General features: G+C 33.0%; 2 protein-coding genes and 2 long non-coding RNA genes across 7 annotated transcripts; 2 read left to right on the top strand and 2 right to left on the bottom strand.

Annotated features, from left to right (window-relative positions):
* Nucleotides 1-858: 858 nt before the first annotated feature.
* LOC144569680 (uncharacterized) lies at nt 859-1,768 on the bottom strand. Of its 2 annotated transcripts, none has more exons than XR_013516129.1 (3): nt 1,298-1,768; nt 1,080-1,171; nt 859-999 (listed from the first exon to the last, which is right to left on the bottom strand). It is a non-coding gene; the product is annotated as an uncharacterized LOC144569680 (long non-coding RNA). The 2 variants fall into 2 exon arrangements; XR_013516130.1 differs by having other exon boundaries at nt 1,350-1,768.
* Nucleotides 1,769-5,017: 3,249 nt separating this feature from the next.
* LOC144569181 (ethanolamine-phosphate cytidylyltransferase-like) lies at nt 5,018-9,933 on the top strand. 2 transcript variants are annotated; one of them, XM_078319396.1, is made up of 10 exons: nt 5,018-5,114; nt 5,712-6,147; nt 6,898-7,133; nt 7,791-7,939; nt 8,140-8,211; nt 8,300-8,367; nt 8,629-8,746; nt 8,875-8,934; nt 9,040-9,162; nt 9,531-9,933. In XM_078319396.1, the coding sequence occupies exons 2-10, from the start codon at nt 5,783-5,785 to the stop codon at nt 9,600-9,602; spliced, it is 1,263 nt and encodes a 420-aa protein (XP_078175522.1). In that variant the 5' UTR covers nt 5,018-5,114; nt 5,712-5,782; the 3' UTR covers nt 9,603-9,933. The 2 variants fall into 2 exon arrangements, with proteins under 2 accessions (XP_078175522.1, XP_078175521.1); XM_078319395.1 differs by lacking the exon at nt 5,018-5,114 and having other exon boundaries at nt 5,130-6,147.
* Nucleotides 9,934-10,081: 148 nt separating this feature from the next.
* Nucleotides 10,082-21,955, bottom strand: LOC144569182 (uncharacterized). Its single transcript, XM_078319397.1, has 4 exons — nt 21,709-21,955; nt 20,675-20,942; nt 20,343-20,567; nt 10,082-10,279 (listed from the first exon to the last, which is right to left on the bottom strand). The coding sequence occupies exons 1-3, from the start codon at nt 21,811-21,813 to the stop codon at nt 20,557-20,559; spliced, it is 384 nt and encodes a 127-aa protein (XP_078175523.1). The 5' UTR covers nt 21,814-21,955; the 3' UTR covers nt 10,082-10,279; nt 20,343-20,556.
* Nucleotides 15,154-16,980, top strand: LOC144569696 (uncharacterized). 2 transcript variants are annotated; one of them, XR_013516135.1, is made up of 4 exons: nt 15,154-15,523; nt 15,610-15,689; nt 16,219-16,287; nt 16,455-16,980. It is a non-coding gene; the product is annotated as an uncharacterized LOC144569696 (long non-coding RNA). The 2 variants fall into 2 exon arrangements; XR_013516134.1 differs by having other exon boundaries at nt 16,219-16,457.
* Nucleotides 21,956-22,410: the final 455 nt, after the last annotated feature.

Raw genomic sequence — 22,410 nt, 5'->3', positions numbered from 1 at the left:
GAAGTATGAAAGTATGAATTATTACGTTGAAAAGTATCTTATTTTTTATTTTTTTACAAATTACTCAGTTTAATGCTTGGTTGTATTAATATGCAATATGTCAATTATTCATACCGCATCGAGCAAATATTTATACATCATAATGCAAGTATTCATACCTAAGATACCTAACATATTTCTAAAATAACTAGATGCAAGTATGGATGCCTATGTACGCAAATATTAATATATAAAATATAAAGTATTCATATCTAAAATATCAAGCAACTAAAATAACAAAAAAAATATAATAATAACATAATGAAATAAACAAAAATATTAGCAAGTCTTCATACTCAAATCGTATAACCCATAAATCAGCATTAAACATTCTTTCCCTCTCCAATACAATTATGAAATTAGAAAAAAAAGAAATCTGAGACAGTTTTCTAAAAATCTGAGATGCCTCTTTAATATAAGCATCCTAAAAATATCATCATTTGAGAAGAAAACATGGTTTCTAAAAAATTAATGCCAGTAGACCTAAACATTTGTCACAGCAACAACATAGACATTTCAAGCATCTCTTTGGGGAAAAGAGGAAAGCTCTTCAAACTTGACATCTCTACCAATTATATATTCATCTGTATATAAATACAAATTATTAAGCATCTCTAAGCACACACATAAATGTGCGAGCAGTGCCACACCAAATAGTGATTCAATACTAGATAGTTTGAAAGTCTCACAAGCATCAGGCAAAATTCAGAGAAAGCCCCTGATTCTTTTCTAATTTGAAAAAACATTTTCATTTACTCAGATTTACCTTTTATTTAAAGAATCAATACTAAATATGTGAAACAATTGAGCTATGATAAATAAATAAAAGGTAAATGCATAAATTAGAATGGTTGAGGTGTTTGGTTTCTTCTCTTGAGATTATGTCGCATCTCCTGCTATAGGATTGTGTGTTGTCGGGTCAATTCCACACTGCCTCAGTTTTTTCTCTAAGCTCGAATTCTATAAGTAATTACAGAAAGTTAGAAAAATCTATAAAAATATAATAAATTAAAAAATTAACTAATTGTAAAAATCCTTACAAAGATTTATATTAGCTGCAAGCTTCTTACTAGATTGATCCAACAGATGAATCAACTCTTTTCTCTTATTTCATTCATTCTTGATTCAAAGTCTGACGAGCATAAAAAAAAATTCAAAGAAGGTCCCTAATTAATTTCTAATTTGAAAAAAAAAACATTTTCCTTTACTCAGACTTACCTCTTATTTCAAGAATCAGTATCAAATCTGTGCAAAATACCAGCGAATTTGCAAAATCAACAAGTCATCTTCTAATCACATAGAATCAATACCTTGAACTCTGCCTCGCGTTCCTCTATGCTTCTCGCCCAGCCCGAAAAGTTCGAAGCTAGTTCAGGTAGATCAGATCCGAGTTTTCTACCTTCATTGTGGTCCCCTTTCCCCATATTTTGCTCAAAATTGAGGATTCAATCAATTAGATAGCATGAAAAATCAGGGAAAGTGAGAGGTGGTTTTAGGGATTTGTAAGTGCAGATCGATCTATGGATCTCGATAAAAGGAGGTGTCGAGCGCGTAGGGGAGCGCTCAGGCAGAGGCTGCTGAGGCAAGGAGGGTGGGTTCGGGTGGCGGAGGCCACTGAGAGTGATCTCGACTTTGAATTTATTTATTTTTCTAGAAGGGATCGTAGGACTGAGAAATAAGCTGATTTCTTAAAAGTCGTTAGACTGACAGTTAGAAGGACGGGAATGAATGGGGGATTTGGGATGGGGAAAAAAATCTTTCATCTTTTGTTTTTGATTTAGTACCACTAATTCACTGTATCATTTCGTGTCAGATCGATTCAAGTTTCTATTTTTTCTCTTTCTCAGTTTCTTTCTCAAATAGTGTTTCGGTTGATAAAAGGAAGTCATACGTAATTGACGTATAATATTGCGGGTTGTTGAGAAGGATATTTACAGGATTGGTGAATAGTATTTTTTTAAATTTTGTGGTATTTCAATTTTACTTATTAGTGAATCTGAATAACTGCATATTTGTGTTTACGTGTTTTTGTCTTTTTCTAGTGAATAGTGTTTTGTAGAATCCCGCGGTTTACGGTATTTCAGGCAAAAGAAATAAATCGCTCTTTGGTTAACTGATAGAGACATCAGACGTCTGATGCTCCAAGGCGAGTCGGTTTTACATTCCAATTCGAATTTGGAAACGAGGTATAAATGTTATATTAATTTATTTATTTGTTAAATATATTTAATTTTTATAAATCAATCATGGAGTAGATCTGTAAAGGATTAAATGGTCATTCCAATGAGAGACTGAAGAGGGACACTCTCGATAGTCTTTCCGACATATCTCTTTAATCCACGACTTGAGTTAGAAGTAAATTTTTTGTTTTACAGTCTTTCCGCAGCTTAAGTCTAAACGGGTTTTGGAGACCCCGAAACCCAACAAGGGTTATATATAATGGTACGAAATTATGAACACAAATACCTTAGGAATTAGATTGAAATTGACCAATTTGATATCTAATCCGGAACTATAGAAATTAAGGTTAGGGTTTGGTGAAGAAAGACCGTGAAGTCAAACCCTTAATTAGGACATCTTGAATTGAGTTGGGTATTTGTATGAAGAACGACCATGAAGTACCAATATTTGAGAATATGATAGACTAACAAGAGCTTAATGGGTCTAGATAGCTAGGGTGAAAAACGACCGTGAAGTCCGAAACTATCTTGGCACGTTATTAATTCACGACCGTGACCCTTTTTAACACTTTAGGTTAGAAACCTCCTCAAATCAAACATGAATTCAAACAAACCGAATAAATATAATTAGTAAGGAATTGTAGACCGAATGCCCCTAGATCTCCTCAATTTTGAAAGCAAACTAATATTTCTTTTCTTTATTTTATTTACAATTATTGTTTAAAACTCTTCTTTACCCGATATTGAACCCAAACTTAGGATTGATAGAACAAAATCCTCCAAAATTCTACTTTATTCTACTTTACTTTTCTTATTTATCTGAAATTAATTGTTAAAGTTTAAGCTAAGTATCTAAACATACTCCCTGTTGTTCGACACCCTAAGTACTAAATTGATCGGTTGTACGCTTGCAACTAATCTTTTTTTGAATATTAAAGATAATAAATTTAAAAGCAAAAAAAGTATACATCAAGCACAATTCCATATATCAAAAATACTCATCAAGATATTTAAAGCTCGTCAGCTGCATGTGAATGATTTAATATATATATTCCACTAATTAAAGATATCATTATTTACAAAATATATGATAGAAAATTAAATATGACGGATTGGACTAAGATATATATTTTAGATTAAACTTACATACAATTAATAGATTAGATAAAGTCCTAATTTCTACCCATCCGACAGCATCGTAAAAAAGAAGATTCAATTGGATGTGTTATGGTAAATATTTAAACACTACTATAATGAAATAATGCTATAATTATCATTACCGCTGAACTAAATCTGTCAATGAAAAATTAATTATCTAATGAGATAACTGAATTATTAGGATTAGGGGAAATATCATACATACCACTAAAAAACTTTGAAATTACGTATTTATCACTCCAAATTCTATAATTACGTATTTACCACTCTAAATTATAATAACTTACATATTTCTCCAATATATTTTAAATATATTATAAATATACAGAAAACTCAAATTAATTATGTTTAACATCCTAAAATCTATAATTAATTAAAACTAGTCACATTCCTCATATTCAAATTTGATTCTTCTCTTCTTCAGCTCTTGTCCGCGCCCATTGCATTCTCATTATAACCTCTCTTGTTGTCTCTCGCATGACTCGCTATTTCATTATTACAATCAGCTTCTGACAGCAAGAGTATTAGCGGTTATGATTAGCTGCTTGCGTGGAGTGGTAGGAGAAGGCATGGCCAAAACTGTTGTCGCAATTGAGTTTGAATGAGATGGTGGCAAGGGACACGTCGGAATGGTCGGAGAAGCACAATTCAATGCTATTATATATTGTCAGAGCGGGTACATGATAAATGAGTCAGTTTTAATTAATTATTGATTAATTGTAATTTAAAAAAAAATTAAATATAATTAATTTGAATTTTTAGCAAGGTTCTAAATAGCGATTATAGCGCTGTAACTTTTAAGGTTTGAAAAAGCTATAGCGCTGTAACTTTTAAGGTTTGAAAAAGCTATAGCGCAACCATAACTAGTTATTTAGAATTATTATATAAGAAAAGTTGTTAATAGCGTTATAGCTTTGAAAAAGCTATAGCTAGCTATTTAGAACTCTATTTTTAAGTATATATAATATATATTTAAGTTATATTAGGTAAATATGTGATCTATTAGAATTTAGTATGATAAATATGTAATTATAGAATTTAAAGTGCCAAATACGTAATTTTATTATTTTTAGTGGTATGTATGAAATTTCCCCAAGAGGGGATTATAATAACCCCGAATTCTCCCTATGTTTTTTTTAAAATTTTTTTATGTGAAACCCGTAGGTGTCCCTCTGTTCAATTGTTCATTCATGTTTTCTCTCCTTGAAACCTTGAAGTGCTAAATATCTCTTCTAGTAAACCAATCAAAACGCTCCACGTGATTCGAAATCGGTAGATCCCGAATCAATAGAAAACCAGACAGTCAAACACAGAGAGTAAGACAGCGACAGGCAGTAGAGCTAAATAGTCACTTTTACTTTTATTGTGAAAATGCATTGAATTGTGCTTTTAGCAGCCGTCCTATTCGAATCCAACGGTAAGAATTGTACACCTCAAAGGGCCGGGGCCCCCAAATGACGTCTGCCCGAATATCACGTTTTCTTTTCCTTCTACGCATCTCAAGTCCATACCGATTGAATACACCGGGCGATTAATATGAAAGCCTCTTGCTACGAATGTCAGTGGGGCCTACCTTCTAGTATTATAGACTAGTGGTTGGGTAAATTTGTGAACCATGTTTAAATACACACGCTGGTAAGGCGCGGTGGAGGCGAATCCACCCACGACCGTAAACAAAAACAACTTGGGTTCTCATTCGAAGAAATTCGAGCGAAATTTTGGAGAAAAAGGGTCTAGGTGCGTTTTTCTTTCAAGATCTCGATCTCAAGTGATCACGTTGTGATACAGAGAGCTGTATCAGTTTAATACAATTCATATCTATTTTCTAGTCGTGCTTTTTTATTCTTTCGAATGGTGTTTGGTTTTGGGATTTGTATTCTGGGATTTGACTGGGTCGATGAATTTAGTATATTTTCTTTTTAAATAAGTAGCATTTGAATTTAGAATGTTTTGGAAAATGGTCGCCATTGTTCGTCAAATTTTGGTAAAGCAAACTTATTTGGGGTATTTCAGATCAGTTTTCTCCGTAAGCTTGCATATATTGGGAGACTGCAGAAACAATATATTGGGAGATGGATTTTCGAGTCCAATTGAATTTAAGAAATTCCACTGGGAATGCTTTCCGAATTTTTGTAATTGATGGAAATTATCGGTGCCACTCTTCTCATTCCATTTAGAATATATTTGGAAACGCTTGTTTTCTCATATTTACATTATTCTGCTAGTTTTCATGCATAGTTTTTTTGCTTTTAGATTCTAGCAATTAGTCCAAAAACAGTACAGTAAAATTTAAAGTAGTTCAGACCCCCTGTAATTCAAGTTGTGTCTTTGCAGGGTCAACATTCAGACCCATAGCTGAAAAATTGTCGCTTCCCATGTTTTAAAAAGGTCGACAATTTTTTAAGATGGATCCAATTGAATTTGAGGGCAACAATCGAACGTGGAGCGGGGGATTCTACTCGCAATTATTTGGCATTGGTGGAATTCTCCTTACAACTTTAATCCTGATATCGACGGGCTATTTCAACGCATTTGGGGCCCCGTTGCCCACATCTTATTGGCCACATTTGGGGCTGTTTTACAAAAACAAAGGGAAGAAGAAGAGGCCGGTGAGAGTGTATATGGATGGCTGCTTTGATCTGATGCACTATGGCCATGCAAATGCACTGAGGCAAGCGAAATCAGCGGGCGATGAGTTGGTGGTTGGTGTTGTTAGTGATGAGCAGATTGTTGCCAATAAAGGACCTCCTGTTTTATCCATGGAAGAAAGGTATTGATTTGATGTTTATATTTTCTTTTTCTTACCGGACAGTCCCCAAAAAGCATTAAAATTGAATGTTTAATGCAGCGCCACCCCTCCCACCCCATAAAATAAAATAAACCTATGTCAGATCTGGCCTTCTCTTTTGATGTATACAAAGAATAAATAAAATCTGAACTTATTCTGCTTTAGCTTTGTTATGTATATGGAAGCAGGAAGAAGGGATAGATTGGATTCTTTTGTAAGAAAACGGATATGAGAGATACACATGTTTGAGAGGGCTAACCGTTATACTTCTTGCATATACAGGAGTGTGCATATTATTCTGTTTTCTTGGTTTTATGTGGCATTTTGTGTTTTTTGAGGTTTTGTGAGAACTTTATCAATTCATCTCTTTTTTCTCTCGTCCTCTGCATTTTTGCTTTACTGAAAAACTGTATCATATGACTGCAAATTACTGATTATGACTTCGCAAACCAAGAAAACATCCCATTTACCTTGTAGAAATGGGAAATATCCCATGTACTCCCTACCACATTCTTTCTAAAAAAATTCGCACGTTTCTAGAGCAAGAAAATGCGAGGAAGAAGTTATACTATTAATTCTGCATTTTTGTTGAATAAGTTAGAAATTTGGCACCGTGTATGGAAATATTTTTGTTCTTTCGAGGTGAATAATAGAATATTTTCCACTTTTGTATTGGAATGTGATTTTTGAATTTTGTATTTTATTGAACTAATAATAAAAGTATTGTACCAGATTGATCCTTGTCAAAGGATTAAAATGGGTTGATGAAGTAATACCAGATGCGCCATATGAAATAAGCGAGGATTTCATGAATAAGCTCTTCAATAAGTACAACATAGATTATATCATACATGGAGATGATCCATGCCTACTACCAGATGGTACCGATGCATATGCATCAGCGAAGAAGGTTGGTCGGTACAAGCAGATCAAGCGTACTGAAGGTGTTTCAAGCACAGACATTGTTGGTAGGACACTACAATGCTTTATCCTTTTCCTTGAGTAATACAATCCTTGTATTACTTCTTTATTGCAATTGTGATATCAAACTACAGTATATGAAGAAAGGGGCTTAATTGGTTTTTATGCTTCAAGGTATCTGGTTATGTCCTTTGCGGACATGGTATATTTTTCACAAATAATCTAAAAACTCCAGAGAAATTATAATCAGATGTTCTGTTTCCAGTTGGATGGTACATGTGTTCAAAGGAGTTGTTTAAATATGAAATGTTTATTACATTTTTCTGTATATCCCACTTGTGCAAATATTGACAGGCATATCCCTGTTTATTTAAAGAATACAAGACTATGCCTAATGTTAGAAAAACATGTTCAAAAGTGTTTGGTGCATGCATGCATTAATAGCAGCCCTCGAGGAACACATATACCTGAACACATGCATTCAATTAACATTTCTGAACACAATATTATTGTTGTTCTTTTGGAGTGGATACTGTTTTTATTATTAATAAAAAGCTGGATATACGGGAAAAGCAATTTGAAAATTATGGCTGTACTCCTTTTGTCTAACTTTATATCCAATACAGTAAATTATCTTGTACTTTGGTAAAAGTTAGGAATTTTCATTTCTAACCAAATGTAACAAAATCATTTTTTTTACGTAGGCAGAATACTGTCTTCAATGAAAAAAGGAGATGGTAACAATAAAAATAATGAAGATAAGAATCATGCTGAGAACTCAGGTTCATTCAAAACAAATATGTCTGATTTTCTTCCAACATCTCACCGCATTATGCAATTCTCCAATGGAAAGGTAAAGCTAAACAAAGAAAAGAAAGTCTTGTTTGTCTCTTTTTACCCTTGTAGTTTAATTTTCCGAATTGAAAGAAAGCAGTAATTTTTGCTACTTCAATTAGAGCTAGAGTCCAAGATTTGTGCTAAATTAATCTTAGTTTTAGATAAAAATATGTATATTTATTATTTAAAATTTCATTTCTTCTATTGTTACTGCAGGGGCCATTACCAAATTCTCGTGTGGTGTACATTGATGGTGCTTTTGATCTTTTCCATGCTGGTCATGTTGAGGTATTATTTCTCATCTTCCTATTCGATGTTCTATACTCTCTTAGTATTTTTTTTTTCCTTTCTATTTTTATGTAGATTTTCTTTTTAGATATTAAGAAGCGCTAAAAGGCTGGGAGATTTTCTACTTGTTGGAGTTCATGATGACCAAGTTCTAAGGTACCTCAATCTATCCATCAACATCTCTATCAAACAAAATAAGAGGCACGCTTATACCTTGCTAAGACACTTAACTATGAATAATGTGTTATAATGAATGAAATAATTGTTTGATGTATATTTTTTTATTGTCTTTGGTTGTTGTGCTTATACCTTGCTAAGACACTTAACTATGAATCATGCGTTATACTAAATGAAATAATTGTTTGATGTACATTTTTTATTGTCTTTGGTTGACTTGTGGAATCTCTACCTAATCAGTGAGAGGAGAGGTCGACATACTATTTTGCACCTTCATGAGAGGAGTCTTAGTGTACTTGCGTGCAGATATGTTGACGAGGTTATTATTGGTGCTCCTTGGGAGGTCTCTAAAGATATGGTATGAGAGAAGCTATATATATATGAACACAAGCAGCATCCTTGTCACATTTTTGTCTTTTGATTTAATCTAGTTTATTGAACTATGACTCTCCAAACTGAATTTGTTTTTATTCATTTTCTTAACAGATTGCCACTTTTAACATTTCTGTAGTAGTGCATGGGACTGTATCAGAGAACAGCTCAGAAGTACATCTAATTTCCTAATCTCTCAGTTGTTAACTTAATTCTCTCTCTCTCTCTCTCTCTCTCTCTCTCTCTCTCTCTCCCTAAAGTGCAGATTTCTTGTAACAGGCACAAACTGATCCTTATGCCATACCTAAAAGCATGGGAATTTTTCAAACAATTAAGAGCCCGAGGAATACAACTACCCTGTCAGTTGCAAAAAGAATCATAGATAATCTTGAAGCATACAAGGTGAAGTGTTCTACTTTTTAAAAGATTCCTCACGTAATTTTGGAATATTACAAACAAGACCCCATGTTATGGGAAGTCACTAGAAAGCTCATTCATACCATTAATCAACGAAGTACTTGAAATGTTTGAACTTCACTTTTATGTTTAGTGTTTTTTTTTGCATAGATACATCATGTAGAAGATTATTAATGGGAAAGTATTTCATGATAAGGGTCTACCAGGATTTGAACTCGAGACCTTTTGTCTCTGAAACAGTGTTTAACAACCAGTTTCTAAAAGGTGTAGCAGGATTTGAACCATCCTATTTCATTTACTATATTGTCAACACATTAAGGAATTTAAAACAAACCCCTTTTTTATCTTACCAGCGACGAAATTTGAAGAAGAAAGCGAGTGAAGATAGGTACTATTCAGAGAAGACATTTGTTGCTGATGATTGATCTCACATAAATGTGCTACTTTTTGGAGACTAGGACAAAAGGTGAGAAGAAGAATGTTAACTTGAATTTTGTGATCCTGCTAAATACCACCAATTATTTGCGACACATGAACAGTCAATGACCGAAGATAGCTACACATTCCCCTGGAATTTCGTTCGAGTTGTTTACTGAGGAAAGCAATTTTTTTATTTAAAATGGAAAAGTTATTTGTTACCTAGAAGGAAAAAGGTGGAATATATGATCTTACAGTATTCTGGATTACATCCGGAAACCTAAGTTTGCAGTGCTCGAAGCAATTAAATTCATTAGTGTTCACTTGTTCTTCGTTCAATTTTGCTTCAAGTCATTGTTTAGTTGTCCCTACGTATAAATCCAATGTTGGGATTAGTGTACAGATACATGCTGGGACAATTGTATCAGTGAGGGAGTCTTCGGGAAAAAAAAAAAAAAAAAAAAAAAAACCAGAGAGATAGAGAGAGACATTGATTGAGCTTAGAAAATATTAAACTAAAAACTAAGGTCCATTTTTGTAAATCTAATTTTCTACATGCTTACCAAATACTCCTGCTGCTGAGAAAAGAAACAAAATTATGCAAATTTTATGTTCCATAAGAGAGATAAAATAAACAATATCAAAATATGTCAAACACCCAACAAATCTGAGGGAAATTTTTTATCTATAGAAATTATTAAAGAGTTTAGCTAGTATAAGTTCAGTGTCATTCGAGTCGATATAACACTAATTTCAAAACCTATCAAATTGATTTCAAACGGTGAATCTAAACTGTTCAAACCAATCTACTTCATTAGTTGTGCGTTTACATGTAAAATTTATAACCTTTTGAATTTATTTGGTATCAAGTCAAGCGGTCAAATGTGTGAGTTTTTAAGTTAATCTCAATATTTTTACCGCTTGATTTGATACTAAAATAACTCGAAAATATAAACAGTTTGCATGTAAACACATCACTTATAAAGTAAATTTGTTTGAACGGTTTGGATTAGTCGTTTGAAGTCTATTCAATCAATTTTGAAGTTAGTGTCACGTGACATCGATGTTATACTAGCCGAACTCATTATTAAAGTCACACGTACGGAAACAAAAAGAATACTTGGATTCCAACAAATCTAAAAAGATCTGGCTCGATGAGTCCGATTCAAATATATGGATTGGTCTCAATGTTCCAGATCCATAGATATATTTTATTTAAAAATAAATAATTGTTGATGGGAAAATTTGAAATATAAATGCCATATAAAATTTGATAAGAAGGGGATCGACCTCAATAATGAAAATTCAAATTATTTTTAAAAATAAATAAATTAGAAAGACCTCTACCGAATTTAAAAAAAAAAAGAAAATTGGATCAAACTCATTAAGTCAGATCCACTTAGTATTAGATGAAATATGGCATACAAATTTCTCCTTTTTCACCGTTAAATATATCTCCATTCTTATATTATGCACGTAATTGTCCTATTCCGCCAACGACTGAGATTGAAAGATGAATTCTTAAATTGAATATCAACCCTCCAATCACACAATGTGTCCTCTTTTGATTAAATACATCTATTTGATGTGTAAAAGTCTAAATTTAGTTAAAAACATACTTGTTACACAGATTGCTACATAGTTTATCATATTAAAATTGAATAAATCCCTTGCGATCCGTTTTCTTATTTCTCCTTACAGCTATCTTCGATTGTTGCAATTAAATTATTTCCTTATTTCACCATTTCCTCTGTTTTATTTCTCCTCTTCTTCTATAGTTTCGACAATGAAAATGGAAACAATCATATGTTTTCGGATTTAGAGCTACTGTATCTTGGCAAATAGATGAATAACAGATCTTGTGCTGGTGGAAACAATCAAATCTTTCAGATCTAGGGAGAAAATAAACAATATCTAGAACTTTCGTGTAGAAAAATTATATATCGAGAAAATTCCATTATTAAAATAATTTCCATAAAAAATATATATGTACAGAATCCTATTTGAATTATTTAATTATATCTTTTTCAATTTTGTTTCTTTACATATCATTTCTCCTCTAAATCGTTTAATGACATATTTTATTTGTGGAGACAATTAGATATTAAATCGCAATGATACCAATAATTTTTTTCATGTTATATTTGATCTTTTTTTTTTTTCATTTGTTGTTATTTCTTTTATTGTTATTTATTATTTGAATTTTTTTTTTCATTTGTCTTTTATTTTTATTTAATTTTTTTTATTTTGTGTGAATGTAAAAAAAAAAGTCTCCTCATATTCTATTCAATCTTATAATATATCCCCATTGCAACGCACGAGCACGATACTAGTATATATATATATATATATATATATATATATATGGAGGTTGGCTAAGATCAAAGTGGTAGTTCCTGAGCTTTGATGCTACCAATTCGTTTTTCAATTTTCAAAATTCAAAATATTGATCCGAATTGTTCAAGTTGATCTCTATATTAAATGTGCTTGGAAGCCAAATTTTATATTTTTCTGATTTTTTTTACTATTTATTAAGCCACTTTGAAAATCCCTGATCCAATGGTGGCTTCTGATTTTACTATTTTGTTAAGCTACGGTTGGATTAGCAATTTTCAAAGTGGCTTAATAAATAGTAAAAAAATTCAGAAAAATATAAAATTTGGTCTCCAAGCATATTTTAATATAGAGATCAACTTGAACGGTTCAGATCGACGTTTTGGACTTTGAAAATTAAAAAACAAATTGGTAGCACCAAAGCTCATGAACTACCACTTTGATCTTAGCCAACCTCTCTCTCTCTCTCTCTCTATATATATATATAAATATAGGAACCTGCTACGATGCTATGCGTAGCATAGAGGTCCTTCGTGCAACGGCTCAATATTTGACTTTTCAAAATCCTAACGGTCGATCCGAACCGTCATCTTATTCTCCATATTAATATGTGTTTGGAGACCAAATTTTACATTTTTTGGAATTTTTTCACTATTTTTTTAGATTTATTGAAAATCGTTGTTTTCAGCAAATCTGGACCATAAAAAAACAGCGATTTTCAATAAATCTAAAAAAAAAGTAAAAAAATTAAAAAAAAAATGTAAAATTTGGTCTCCAAATACATATTAATATGGAGAACAAGATGAACGGTTCGGATCGAGCGTTAGAATTTTGAAAAGTCGAATATTGAGCCGTTGCATAGAGGGCCTCTATGTTACGTGTAGCATGCTAGCATATTTCTCTCTCTCTCTCTATATATATTTATATATATGAGTAAGCCTGCTCTATGTGTGTGTGTGTATATATATATTCATTTCATTATTAAGCACGTTGGGTGTCCGATCCGCCAACGGCTACGATTGAAAGATGAAATTTCTGATTTAATCTCAGCCTTCTAACCACATAATTTGTCTTCTTTTAATTCAACGCATCTCTTTTATGTATAGAAATGTAAATTTAGTTAAAATAAGACTCGCCACACGTACAACCACAATATATGTTACAATTCAATTTGAGTCGACTAGGTCTTTTAGCGAAATTATTATGCATGAAATATGTTTCCTTATTGCTCGAATTGAGCAAACTCTGCATATATGTTTCCTTATTCTCCTTCTTCAATTGAGCAAAATGAAAATCAATATTTTTTTCTTCCTCATATATCCTTATTTCTTTCTATACAGATCTCCATGTCCTTATACTCAATTGAAGAAGGAGAAACAAGGAAATATATTTCACGAAAAAAAAAATCATTTTCCATTCTGCTCAATTCAATAAGGAGAAATATTATGTCTAATTTGTTTCTCTACAAGAAAAATTCTGCTCAATTTGCAAGATGACTAAAAACTTGTTTTGGAATTGAGTCTTCAAATTAGATTTAAACATGATTAGAGTATCATGTTTAGCAAAACAAGTTTCTAAACATTGAAAACAACATATAAACATGCAAGAAGTGGATCAGATTTCGATTAAAACACCCATTTGCTAATTTTAAATCTCAAATTTAAGGAATAAGACAATGTTTTTATGCATCAAGCCAAAACATTAGCTAATTTTATTAGCTTTTCAATTGGAGCAATTATAATCTACTTTCCATATTTTGTTTGTTCATTTTTAGAAATGTTAAACTACATCGAAGTGGACCACACTAACAATAATACTTCAAGATTTTTTTTTATGTTATATTTGATCCATTTTTCCCATTTTCTATTTTTGGAAGTAGATATGGAGATCAAGCCTCCCTATATCATTTGTTGTTGTTTCTTTTACTATTATTTATTATTTGTCTCTCTGTTTTTTGTCATTTGGGTTTTTTTATTTTCATTCATATATTTTTTTTTCTTAATTCTATGTGAATGTAGCTTTTATTCGTTGAGCGACGTCTCTTCCACTCGGCAACGTCCGGTCACTAAGAATCTCTTCATATTCTATTCAATCTTATAATATGTTCCCGTTGCAACGCACGGGCATGATACTAGTATATATGGAGTAAGGCTACGCTACTTCGCGAATTAAACATGTTGTTTTAATTCACACTTATATCTCTAGTTTTGAAGTCCAAATAGCCGATTCAAACCGTTAGATGTTTAATCTATATTAAAATGTGCTTGGAGACCAAATTTTACATTTTTTAAAATTTTTTTTACTATTTATTAAGATGGTTTGAAAATCGGTGTTTTTATTAAAATTCTATACCATTAAAAAACAACGATTTTCAAACCATCTTAATAAATAGTAAAAAAATTCCAAAAAATGTAAAATTTGGTCTCCAAGCACATTTTAATAGATTAAACATCTAACGGTTTGAATCGGCTATTTGGACTTCGAAACTAGAGATATAAGTGTGAATTAAAACAACATGTTTAATTCACGAAGTAGCGTAGCCTTACTATATATATATATATATATATATATATATATATATATATAGAGGTTGGCTAAGATCAAAGTGGTAGTTTCTGAGCTTTGGTGCTACCAATTCGTTTTTTTTAATTTTTAAAGTTCAAAACGTCGATCCGAACCGTTCAAGTTGTTCTCCATATTAAATTGTGCTTGGATACCAAATTTTATATTTTTCTGAATTTTTTTTACTATTTATTAAGCCACTTTGAAAACAGTTGATCCAACGATGGCTTCTGATTTTACTGTTTTGTTAAGCCACCGTTGGATCAGCGATTTTCAAAGTGGCTTAATAAATAGTAAAAAAATTCAGAAAAATAAAATTTTTGGTCTCCAAGCACAATTTAATATGGAGAACAACTTGAACGGTTCGGATTGACGTTTTGAACTTTGAAAATTGAAAAACAAATTTGTACCACCAAAGCTTAGGAACTACCACTTTGATCTTAGCCAACCTCTCTCTCTCTCTCTATATATATATATATATATAGAGTATGGCTAATTTGCTGCCAGCAGTATTTGAGAAAAGTGCTGCCAACTCTGTAAGCCGTTAGATCTGAATTTAGATTCGTGGCTTGATGAGCCTTGATGAGACGCTAATTTGAATTGACGGAACAAGAAAAAGGCTCCGTTTCCATTGACCCCTGTCCGGCTCTCTCTCTCCGCTCATTCTCGTTTGAGGACATCAGCGGCGCTCTATCTCCTCTCAATCTCTCTCAATCTCTCTCTCGTTCTCTCTATCCCTCTCTCGTTTGCGCTCTCTCTGTCTCTGTCCGGCTCTCTCTCTCTCTCCGCTCAATCTTGTTTGAAGAAAACGAGAAATCAGCGCTCTCGCTCTCTCTCGTCCGAACTGGCAGGGCACCTATCTCCTTATCAGCCTTAGCGCCATCATCGCTGTGCCTCGCCTCCCTATAGTCGTCCTCTTGTCTGGCCGCTTCTCCCTGGTTAGTGTTACTCTAGGTCAGCTCAACTCGAGGTTGCTCCGACGACTCATCTACTCCTCCAGGTCCTCTCCCTGGTTAGCGTTCTTAGCCTCCAGGTCAGCGATTAATTCCTATTTATTTTTTTCCCTCTTCGAACCCTTGATTTGGGGAAAGTGAACAGTGTTTTAATTTTAAAATTTAGGTGATAAAGATGGTGAAAGCTACAAATGATGCGGAGCTTCTCATCTAGTCCATTCACATGGCTTAACAAGAGAGAACCATGTAAGTTTCTCTCTCCCTCTCTTCCTATCTTTATATGACCGATTAATTGCTCTGCCAAATCAAAACTGACAAGGTCAGGCCTTTCAATAGGGTACAGAGAATATATTAGGAATGGTGTTTATTGCCAAATAAATATATTAGGACCTGAGCTTTAGCACGTTAAAATCTAATATGAGTTAAAACTTCAACCGGGTACATAGAATTTCATAAATTCAAGATTAAGATATTAGGAATGGTGTTTAGTGCTCCTGAGAGTAGCTCTTTTTTTTATGTAGGAAAATTGTTAGTTTGTAATCAAATGACATATGCCTCTCAACTTTAAACAGCAAAATGAACATTGCCACCTAACAAATTATTAAGTTAAAATATTCCTTATTACAGGAGCTTGTTCCTGTGGATATTGTAACGGTAGAAGAGGATGAGATACTGATAATCCGGTTCATATTATTACGCTCTAAATCTCTAATAGAGTGTATATTTTGTCAAAGTGTGATAATTAATTGAAGCCCCTATATAATGCTCTGTGCAGATGATGGAGATGCGTGAAGCAATTAAAGATGCCAAGAATTTTAAATCTCTATATGAGATCCAATCTCAGGTTGGTTTAGAAAAGAGGTTTGAGCAGGGGTTATAAAGGAGGGTAGGGGTGCATGTATTACAAAACGGTAGTTTTGAGAATTTACTGAAAATTTCGAAGTGAGTGATGTGTTATTTACTTCTTTTGCATGTATTACACTGATACATTAGATATCTCTTAATTTTCAGGGATATTACCGATATTTTGAGGTTCTGGAGGGACAAAATTGATTTTCTTTTATTGAAAAGATAATGAGAGTAATTGTTTTGCGGTGCTGCTATAGATATAAAATATGATATGTAAGAGTGATTTTGTATAGGTATATATGAAAAGTTTATATGTAAGTGTTTCTTTTTGTATAACTGATGCATATATGTAAGAGTTCCTTAAATTGAAATTAATCTGAAGAGTGACATGTCAAGAGCTTAATATAAAGATGGTTGTTCAACTAAAACTCAAATTGAATTTTTGTATGTATATATTCATAATGGAGTTAACAGTGCTGTCAATGTAACCTTCTTACCATCATTCTCTTCGCTCTTTCTGTGTGCCTAACTGAATATTGGATTCTTTTTGCTCTTTTAGTGCACAATTCAAAATTTATTGCAATAGTTAACTATAGTTTAGGCATAATTACTAGTCTAGTTTAGATTTTGCTTAGCTCATAATTACTTCTGGTAGTTATATTCAATGGTAAAACCATGAATAACTATCAATAAAAGGTGATGTCTGTATGAAACAAACTTCAACATTAAAGAAACAAACTTCAACTTAATTTAAGCAATACTCAATTTCTAAATTTAGAAAAGAACATACAGATTATTAAAGAATTAAGATTACATCCAAGGTATTCTCTAATTAGTAACTTCAAGGGCATCACTCAGTAATACCAAAATTAACTCAAAAATTACCCTAGTCTCAAAACAGATTAAAAATCAAAGGCTGCTTGTTGACTAGGAAACTCCATCCTTCACGAAGCTCGAAACTTTCCTCTCTTGTTTTACCTATTACCATATCTTCCCTTTCATTTACTTCAAATTATCCATTTATCTACAAAAAAAAAAATTACATATTAGATTAAATGAACTACCTAAATGACCTAATTAATTGAACAACTTAAGTGAAAACTGGTACGGTTACTCTAATCTAAACCAGTCCAAAATTCAGCAAATCACATTCAAGACTTTCTAGTACTGGACTGTTACTGATCTATAAAACTGTTACCCATAGCCAAGTTAATGAGGCTTTAGGCCAAAGTTACAATTTAACACAATCTAAACTGAACATAATTCTTCCAAATTATGAAGATGAAACTCACAGACACTGTACTAGTTCTTTTTTAACACCTAAACATAATTCTTACAATTTAACACCTAAACAGTTTATGCGAATATAACCCTGTAATAATAAAATTCACAAAAGCAGCAAAATACTCCACTTCTTCATCTATCCCAGCTGAACCTAAAGCAGTTTATACGAAAATAACCCTGCAATAAAAAGATTCACAAAAGCAGCAATTTTATATTACATGCACCCATATATACAAAAAAAACTAATGGGAAAAATATATAGCAAAAAATAGGTACATACTCATCCTTGAGTCTTTATATCTTTTCAGGAATAGTTTCATTTATATGCATCTTGAACTTCTGCCACACCATGTTTACTACACTAGTAGTTCCATATTGTGTTTCTGACATTGAATTAAGAGCTGTATGAAAATATATGAATATACACCCCTAACTCACCATGTTCAGTAACACCTCCCAACTATAGGTATTGATCACGATTGGTATCGATCCAATTTGCAAACCTTAAACACTCTAATTAGCCATTTTAATTCTCAAATTATCTCAACAAACCATTGTTACCTGTATGCACGAGCTTGATGCAGAAATTATCTCAACACATTCATAAGCTTTGATTAATTACTGAGAGAGCTTGATGACTAGAAAATTCCATCCTTAATTTCAGCTCGAATTTCCTTCGAAATTGGAGCAGTAAAGAAAAAAAAAATCACAAATCAAAGTACCTGCATCCGAATTTGGCGAGGTGATACATGATTCCCTTAGATGCCTCATCGTCATTAGCTGTCAGTAAAACCCTCATACGCCAATTCGAAGAGAGGAGGTGGCAAGGACAACGATTCGAGTGAGAGGGGTGATCAGGTCGTCGATTTGAGAGAGGGGTGGTCGGGTGGCAGATTCAAGAGCAAACCTGGGCGGAGCGATGAGAGGAGAAGCACTCGTGCATAGAGGAGGATGAGAAATCGCACAGAGAAGAGAGGAGAAATAGAGGTCGGGGAGGCGCAGGCCGCTGTGGGAGGGTGTGGTCGGGTGGCGGATTCAAGAGGGGAGGCGCAGGCCGTTGTGTGTTTGAGAGAGATTGAGCGAAGAGGGTTTTCAGAAAAAAGAGAGAATGAGCGAAGAGAGAGAGCCGGACAGGGGTCAATGGAAACGGAGCCTTTTTCTTGTTCCGTCAATTCAAATTAACGCCTCATCAAGGCTCATCAAGGCACGAATCTAAATTCAGATCTAACGGCTTACAGAGTTGGCAGCACTTTGCTCAAATGCTACTGGCAGTAAATTAGCCATACTCATATATATATATATATATATAGGATTTGGCTAATATGCTATGGGTAGCTAAGAGGCCTCCCGTGCTACGGCTCAATATTCGACTTTTCAAAATCCTAATGTTCGATCCAAACCGTTCATCTTGTTCTCCATATTAATATGTGTTTGGAGACCAAATTTTATATTTTTTGGAAATTTTTTACTATTTTTTTAGATTTATTGAATATCGCTATTTTTTATGGTCCAGATTTGTCTGAAAAACAGCGATTTTCAATAAATCTAAAAAAATAGTAAAAAATTTCCAAAAAATGTAAAATTTGGTCTCCAAGCACATATTAATATGGAGAACAAGATGAACGGTTCGGATCGACCATTAGAATTTTGAAAAGTCGAATATTGAGCCGTAGCACGGGAGGCCTCTTAGCTACCCATAGCACCGTAGCCAAGTCCTATATATATATATATATATATATAGAGTAAGGCTTGGGTGCTATGGATAGCATAGAGGCCTCTATGCTACGGCTCAATATTCGAGTTTTCAAAATCCAAACGGTCGATCCGAACCGTTCATCTTATTCTCCATATTAATATCTGCTTGGAGACCAAATTTTACATTTTTCTGAATTTTTTTACTATTTATTAAGTATTTTACAAAATTGTTGATCCAACGGTGGCTGCACAAAACAGTAAAACCGTTAGATTAGCGATTTTCAAAGTGGCTTAATAAATAGTAAAAAAATTCAGAAAATTATAAAATTTGGTCTCCAAGCAGATATTAATATGGAGAATAAGATGAACGGTTCGGATCGACCGTTTGGATTTTGAAAACTCGAATATTGAGCCGTAGCATAGAGGCCTCTATGCTATCCATAGCACCCAAGCCTTACTCTATATATATATATATAGAGAGTGTGGCTAATTTGCTATCGGAAGCACTTCGGCCGAGGTGCTTCCGGGGTTATATTTTAGTGTGTGATGATCAAACAACAAATCTAAACCGTTAGATGTTCAATCTATTATAAAATCTGCTTGGAGACCAAATTTTACATTTTTTGGAATTTTTTTACTATTTATTAAGATGGTTTGAAATCGCTGTTTTTTAATGGTGCAGAATTTTAATAAAAACAGCGATTTTCAAACCATCTTAATAAATAGTAAAAAAATTCCAAAAAATGTAAAATTTGGTCTCCAAGCAGATTTTATAATAGATTGAACATCTAATGGTTTAGATTTGTTGTTTGATCATCACACACTAAAATATAACCCCGGAAGCACTTCGGCCGAAGTGCTTCCGGTAACAAATTAGCCACACTCTATATATATATATATATATATATTTATGAATCTGGACTATTGAGACCGATCTATATATTTGAATCAGACTCATTGAGCCAGATCTTTCTAAATTTATTGAAAATTATGTACATTTTTGTTTCCTTACGTGTGTGTTGAATAATTTCTATAGATAAAAAATTTCCAAATCTGGGCAGTATTAATAACGACGATTTTTCACATTCACAATGTCAACCATTACATTTTTTTTTTGTAATCATCATTACAGGCCTATTGTCTCGTTGTTCCCAGATAAATTACAATTATAAAGCGTCTTAAAAACTAGATTGCTGCACACGTTGCCAGTGATGGTTGACGTTCTTCTCATCTGTCTGTGTCCCATATCTTTTTGATAACCCATCTTCTCGTCTTGAAATTAAAATCAGAAGAAACCTGCCAATGAGACGACAAAACAAAGGCTGTGTAAAGTTCGAGGAAGGTAGTATCAAATTTTCACCATCAACCAAATTTATAGAACCTAGAGTTTTATTATATAATACCTGACCATAAATAAGCAGATCGTTTCTGAGGTACTTGTGGTAACATGCAATGATGCTCATTACATTCGGTTTTGTTTTCAACCTCCATTAATGATGCTGATGGTTCGTCTTCGTCTTCGTCCATTAATTCCATTTCATGATTTATGTTGTAGTTGTGAGATAGTACTTTTTGATTATTTACAGAATATGTCAATTCATGTTTTGGGTTAAATAGAATGGCCACAGGTGAATCTTCCTCTTCTTCCAAGAATTGGGGGAAATTTGCATGCTGTTGTCAAAAAAAACAATGAAGACAAAAAAAAGGACGACTCAATTTTTGGAAATAATTCATCGGTTCAACAAATTCAGACCGCCAATTCAATATATTGCATGATTGATGCATTTGAATTAGAAAACTTCATATCAATTGAGTATAAAGTCAATCAGTAAAAATAAAAAATAATAAAAACATTAATTAAGCTTTAAACCACCATTTTGGACAGTTGACCTTGTACAAAATATGTTTAGAAATCAGCAAACTTTGGATGTAAGCATATCATTTATGAAATAGATTGATTTGAAATATTTTAATTCATTGTTTAAAATTGATCAATGAATTTTAAAGCTATGCTAACGAATCACCTTAATGAGCTTAAATTCATATTAGTTTCTCTCTCTAATACATGATATGAAGTACATACACATATAATGCATATGTGTTTGTAAAAAACAATTCCATAGCATCGCCAATCAGGTCCTGATATAACTCTTCACAAAAAAAAAAAAAAAAAAAAATCAACAAACAAAAATTGGGTTGGGTCCTGGTATCATTTATCTCTGTTATGCCACCATGATTACAATACAAGAATTTATTAGGCACAAATGATACCCAAAAGCTCAAATAAGTATATACCAAAGGATTTCACTAGAAGATACTACTCTGTACCGAGCCAAAGGAAACGACAATGGTACTTCAGGAAACAATTAGCGTGAGGAGGCCATATTATGCAACGAATCTGTGAAAACTGAAAAGGTGAAAAGAAAGAAATGATCACCTCTAATTTGATCTTTTTAGGAAGGGAAGCTAGAGAGAGATCATGCACCACCTCCAATTCCTTTCTCTTCGTGGTGATCGATACAAGATAGTTTGCCACTTCCATCACAAAAAAGAACGGAGCAAATTTCTGATTCCACAAATTGATATTTCTAAATCGCTGTTGTAGGAACCTAGGTATCTCTGCAACTCTCTCTCTCTCTCTCTCTCTCTCTCTCTCTCTTTCTCTCTGTCTGTCTCTATATACAATATAATATATCTGATGTTTATCAAAATGTATCGCTCTCCGAACAGAGTCAACTGGAAGAAGGACAAAGGGATAAGTTTCCCGGATTTTATGTTGAAATAAGATGTGCATGTTTACATGTGTGACGCATGTATGCAAAATACTAATATGTCTGATGTCTTATGTCTATTAAGTATATTCAAATAAATATATATGATGTATATTTAGCTGTTATGTTTTTTTTTTTTTGCTTCAAACACGCCCGTAGGCAATATCATTAATACTCAACGATCACAGTACATCAGGTTTACAATTTGAATAAAGGATAAGTAAATCCTATGTAATCAATCTCTTCCCTTCTTCCTATTCCCGCTAGATAGTCTGCCAAATCATTATGGCATCTATGAACGTGCCTACATTCAAATTGTGTATTTCCCTTAAAAATCTCCCAAAGCATAACCATTTCCCTAGCTGCTC

The sequence above is a fragment of the Carex rostrata genome, chromosome 18 (assembly GCF_964058835.1).
Source record: "Carex rostrata chromosome 18, lpCarRost1.2, whole genome shotgun sequence".
Taxonomy (NCBI): domain Eukaryota; kingdom Viridiplantae; phylum Streptophyta; class Magnoliopsida; order Poales; family Cyperaceae; genus Carex; species Carex rostrata.
Note: the sequence above shows the minus strand (reverse complement) of the source record. Positions and strands in the feature narration are given on the sequence as shown.

What these genes read in the sequence shown, in the direction of transcription:
- LOC144569181 (XM_078319396.1), top strand. Translation starts at nt 5,783, where the DNA reads ATGGATCCAATTGAATTTGAGGGCAACAATCGAACGTGGAGCGGGGGA. An exon ending in TGCAATTCTCCAATGGAAAG is followed by an intron (nt 7,940 to 8,139) that starts GTAAAGCTAAAC and finishes TTGTTACTGCAG; the next exon opens with GGGCCATTACCAAATTCTCG. An exon ending in TCCATGCTGGTCATGTTGAG is followed by an intron (nt 8,212 to 8,299) that starts GTATTATTTCTC and finishes TTTTCTTTTTAG; the next exon opens with ATATTAAGAAGCGCTAAAAG.
- LOC144569182 (XM_078319397.1), bottom strand. Translation starts at nt 21,813, where the DNA reads ATGGAAGTGGCAAACTATCTTGTATCGATCACCACGAAGAGAAAGGAA. An exon ending in CTAAAAAGATCAAATTAGAG is followed by an intron (nt 20,943 to 21,708) that starts GTGATCATTTCT and finishes TTTTGACAACAG; the next exon opens with CATGCAAATTTCCCCCAATT.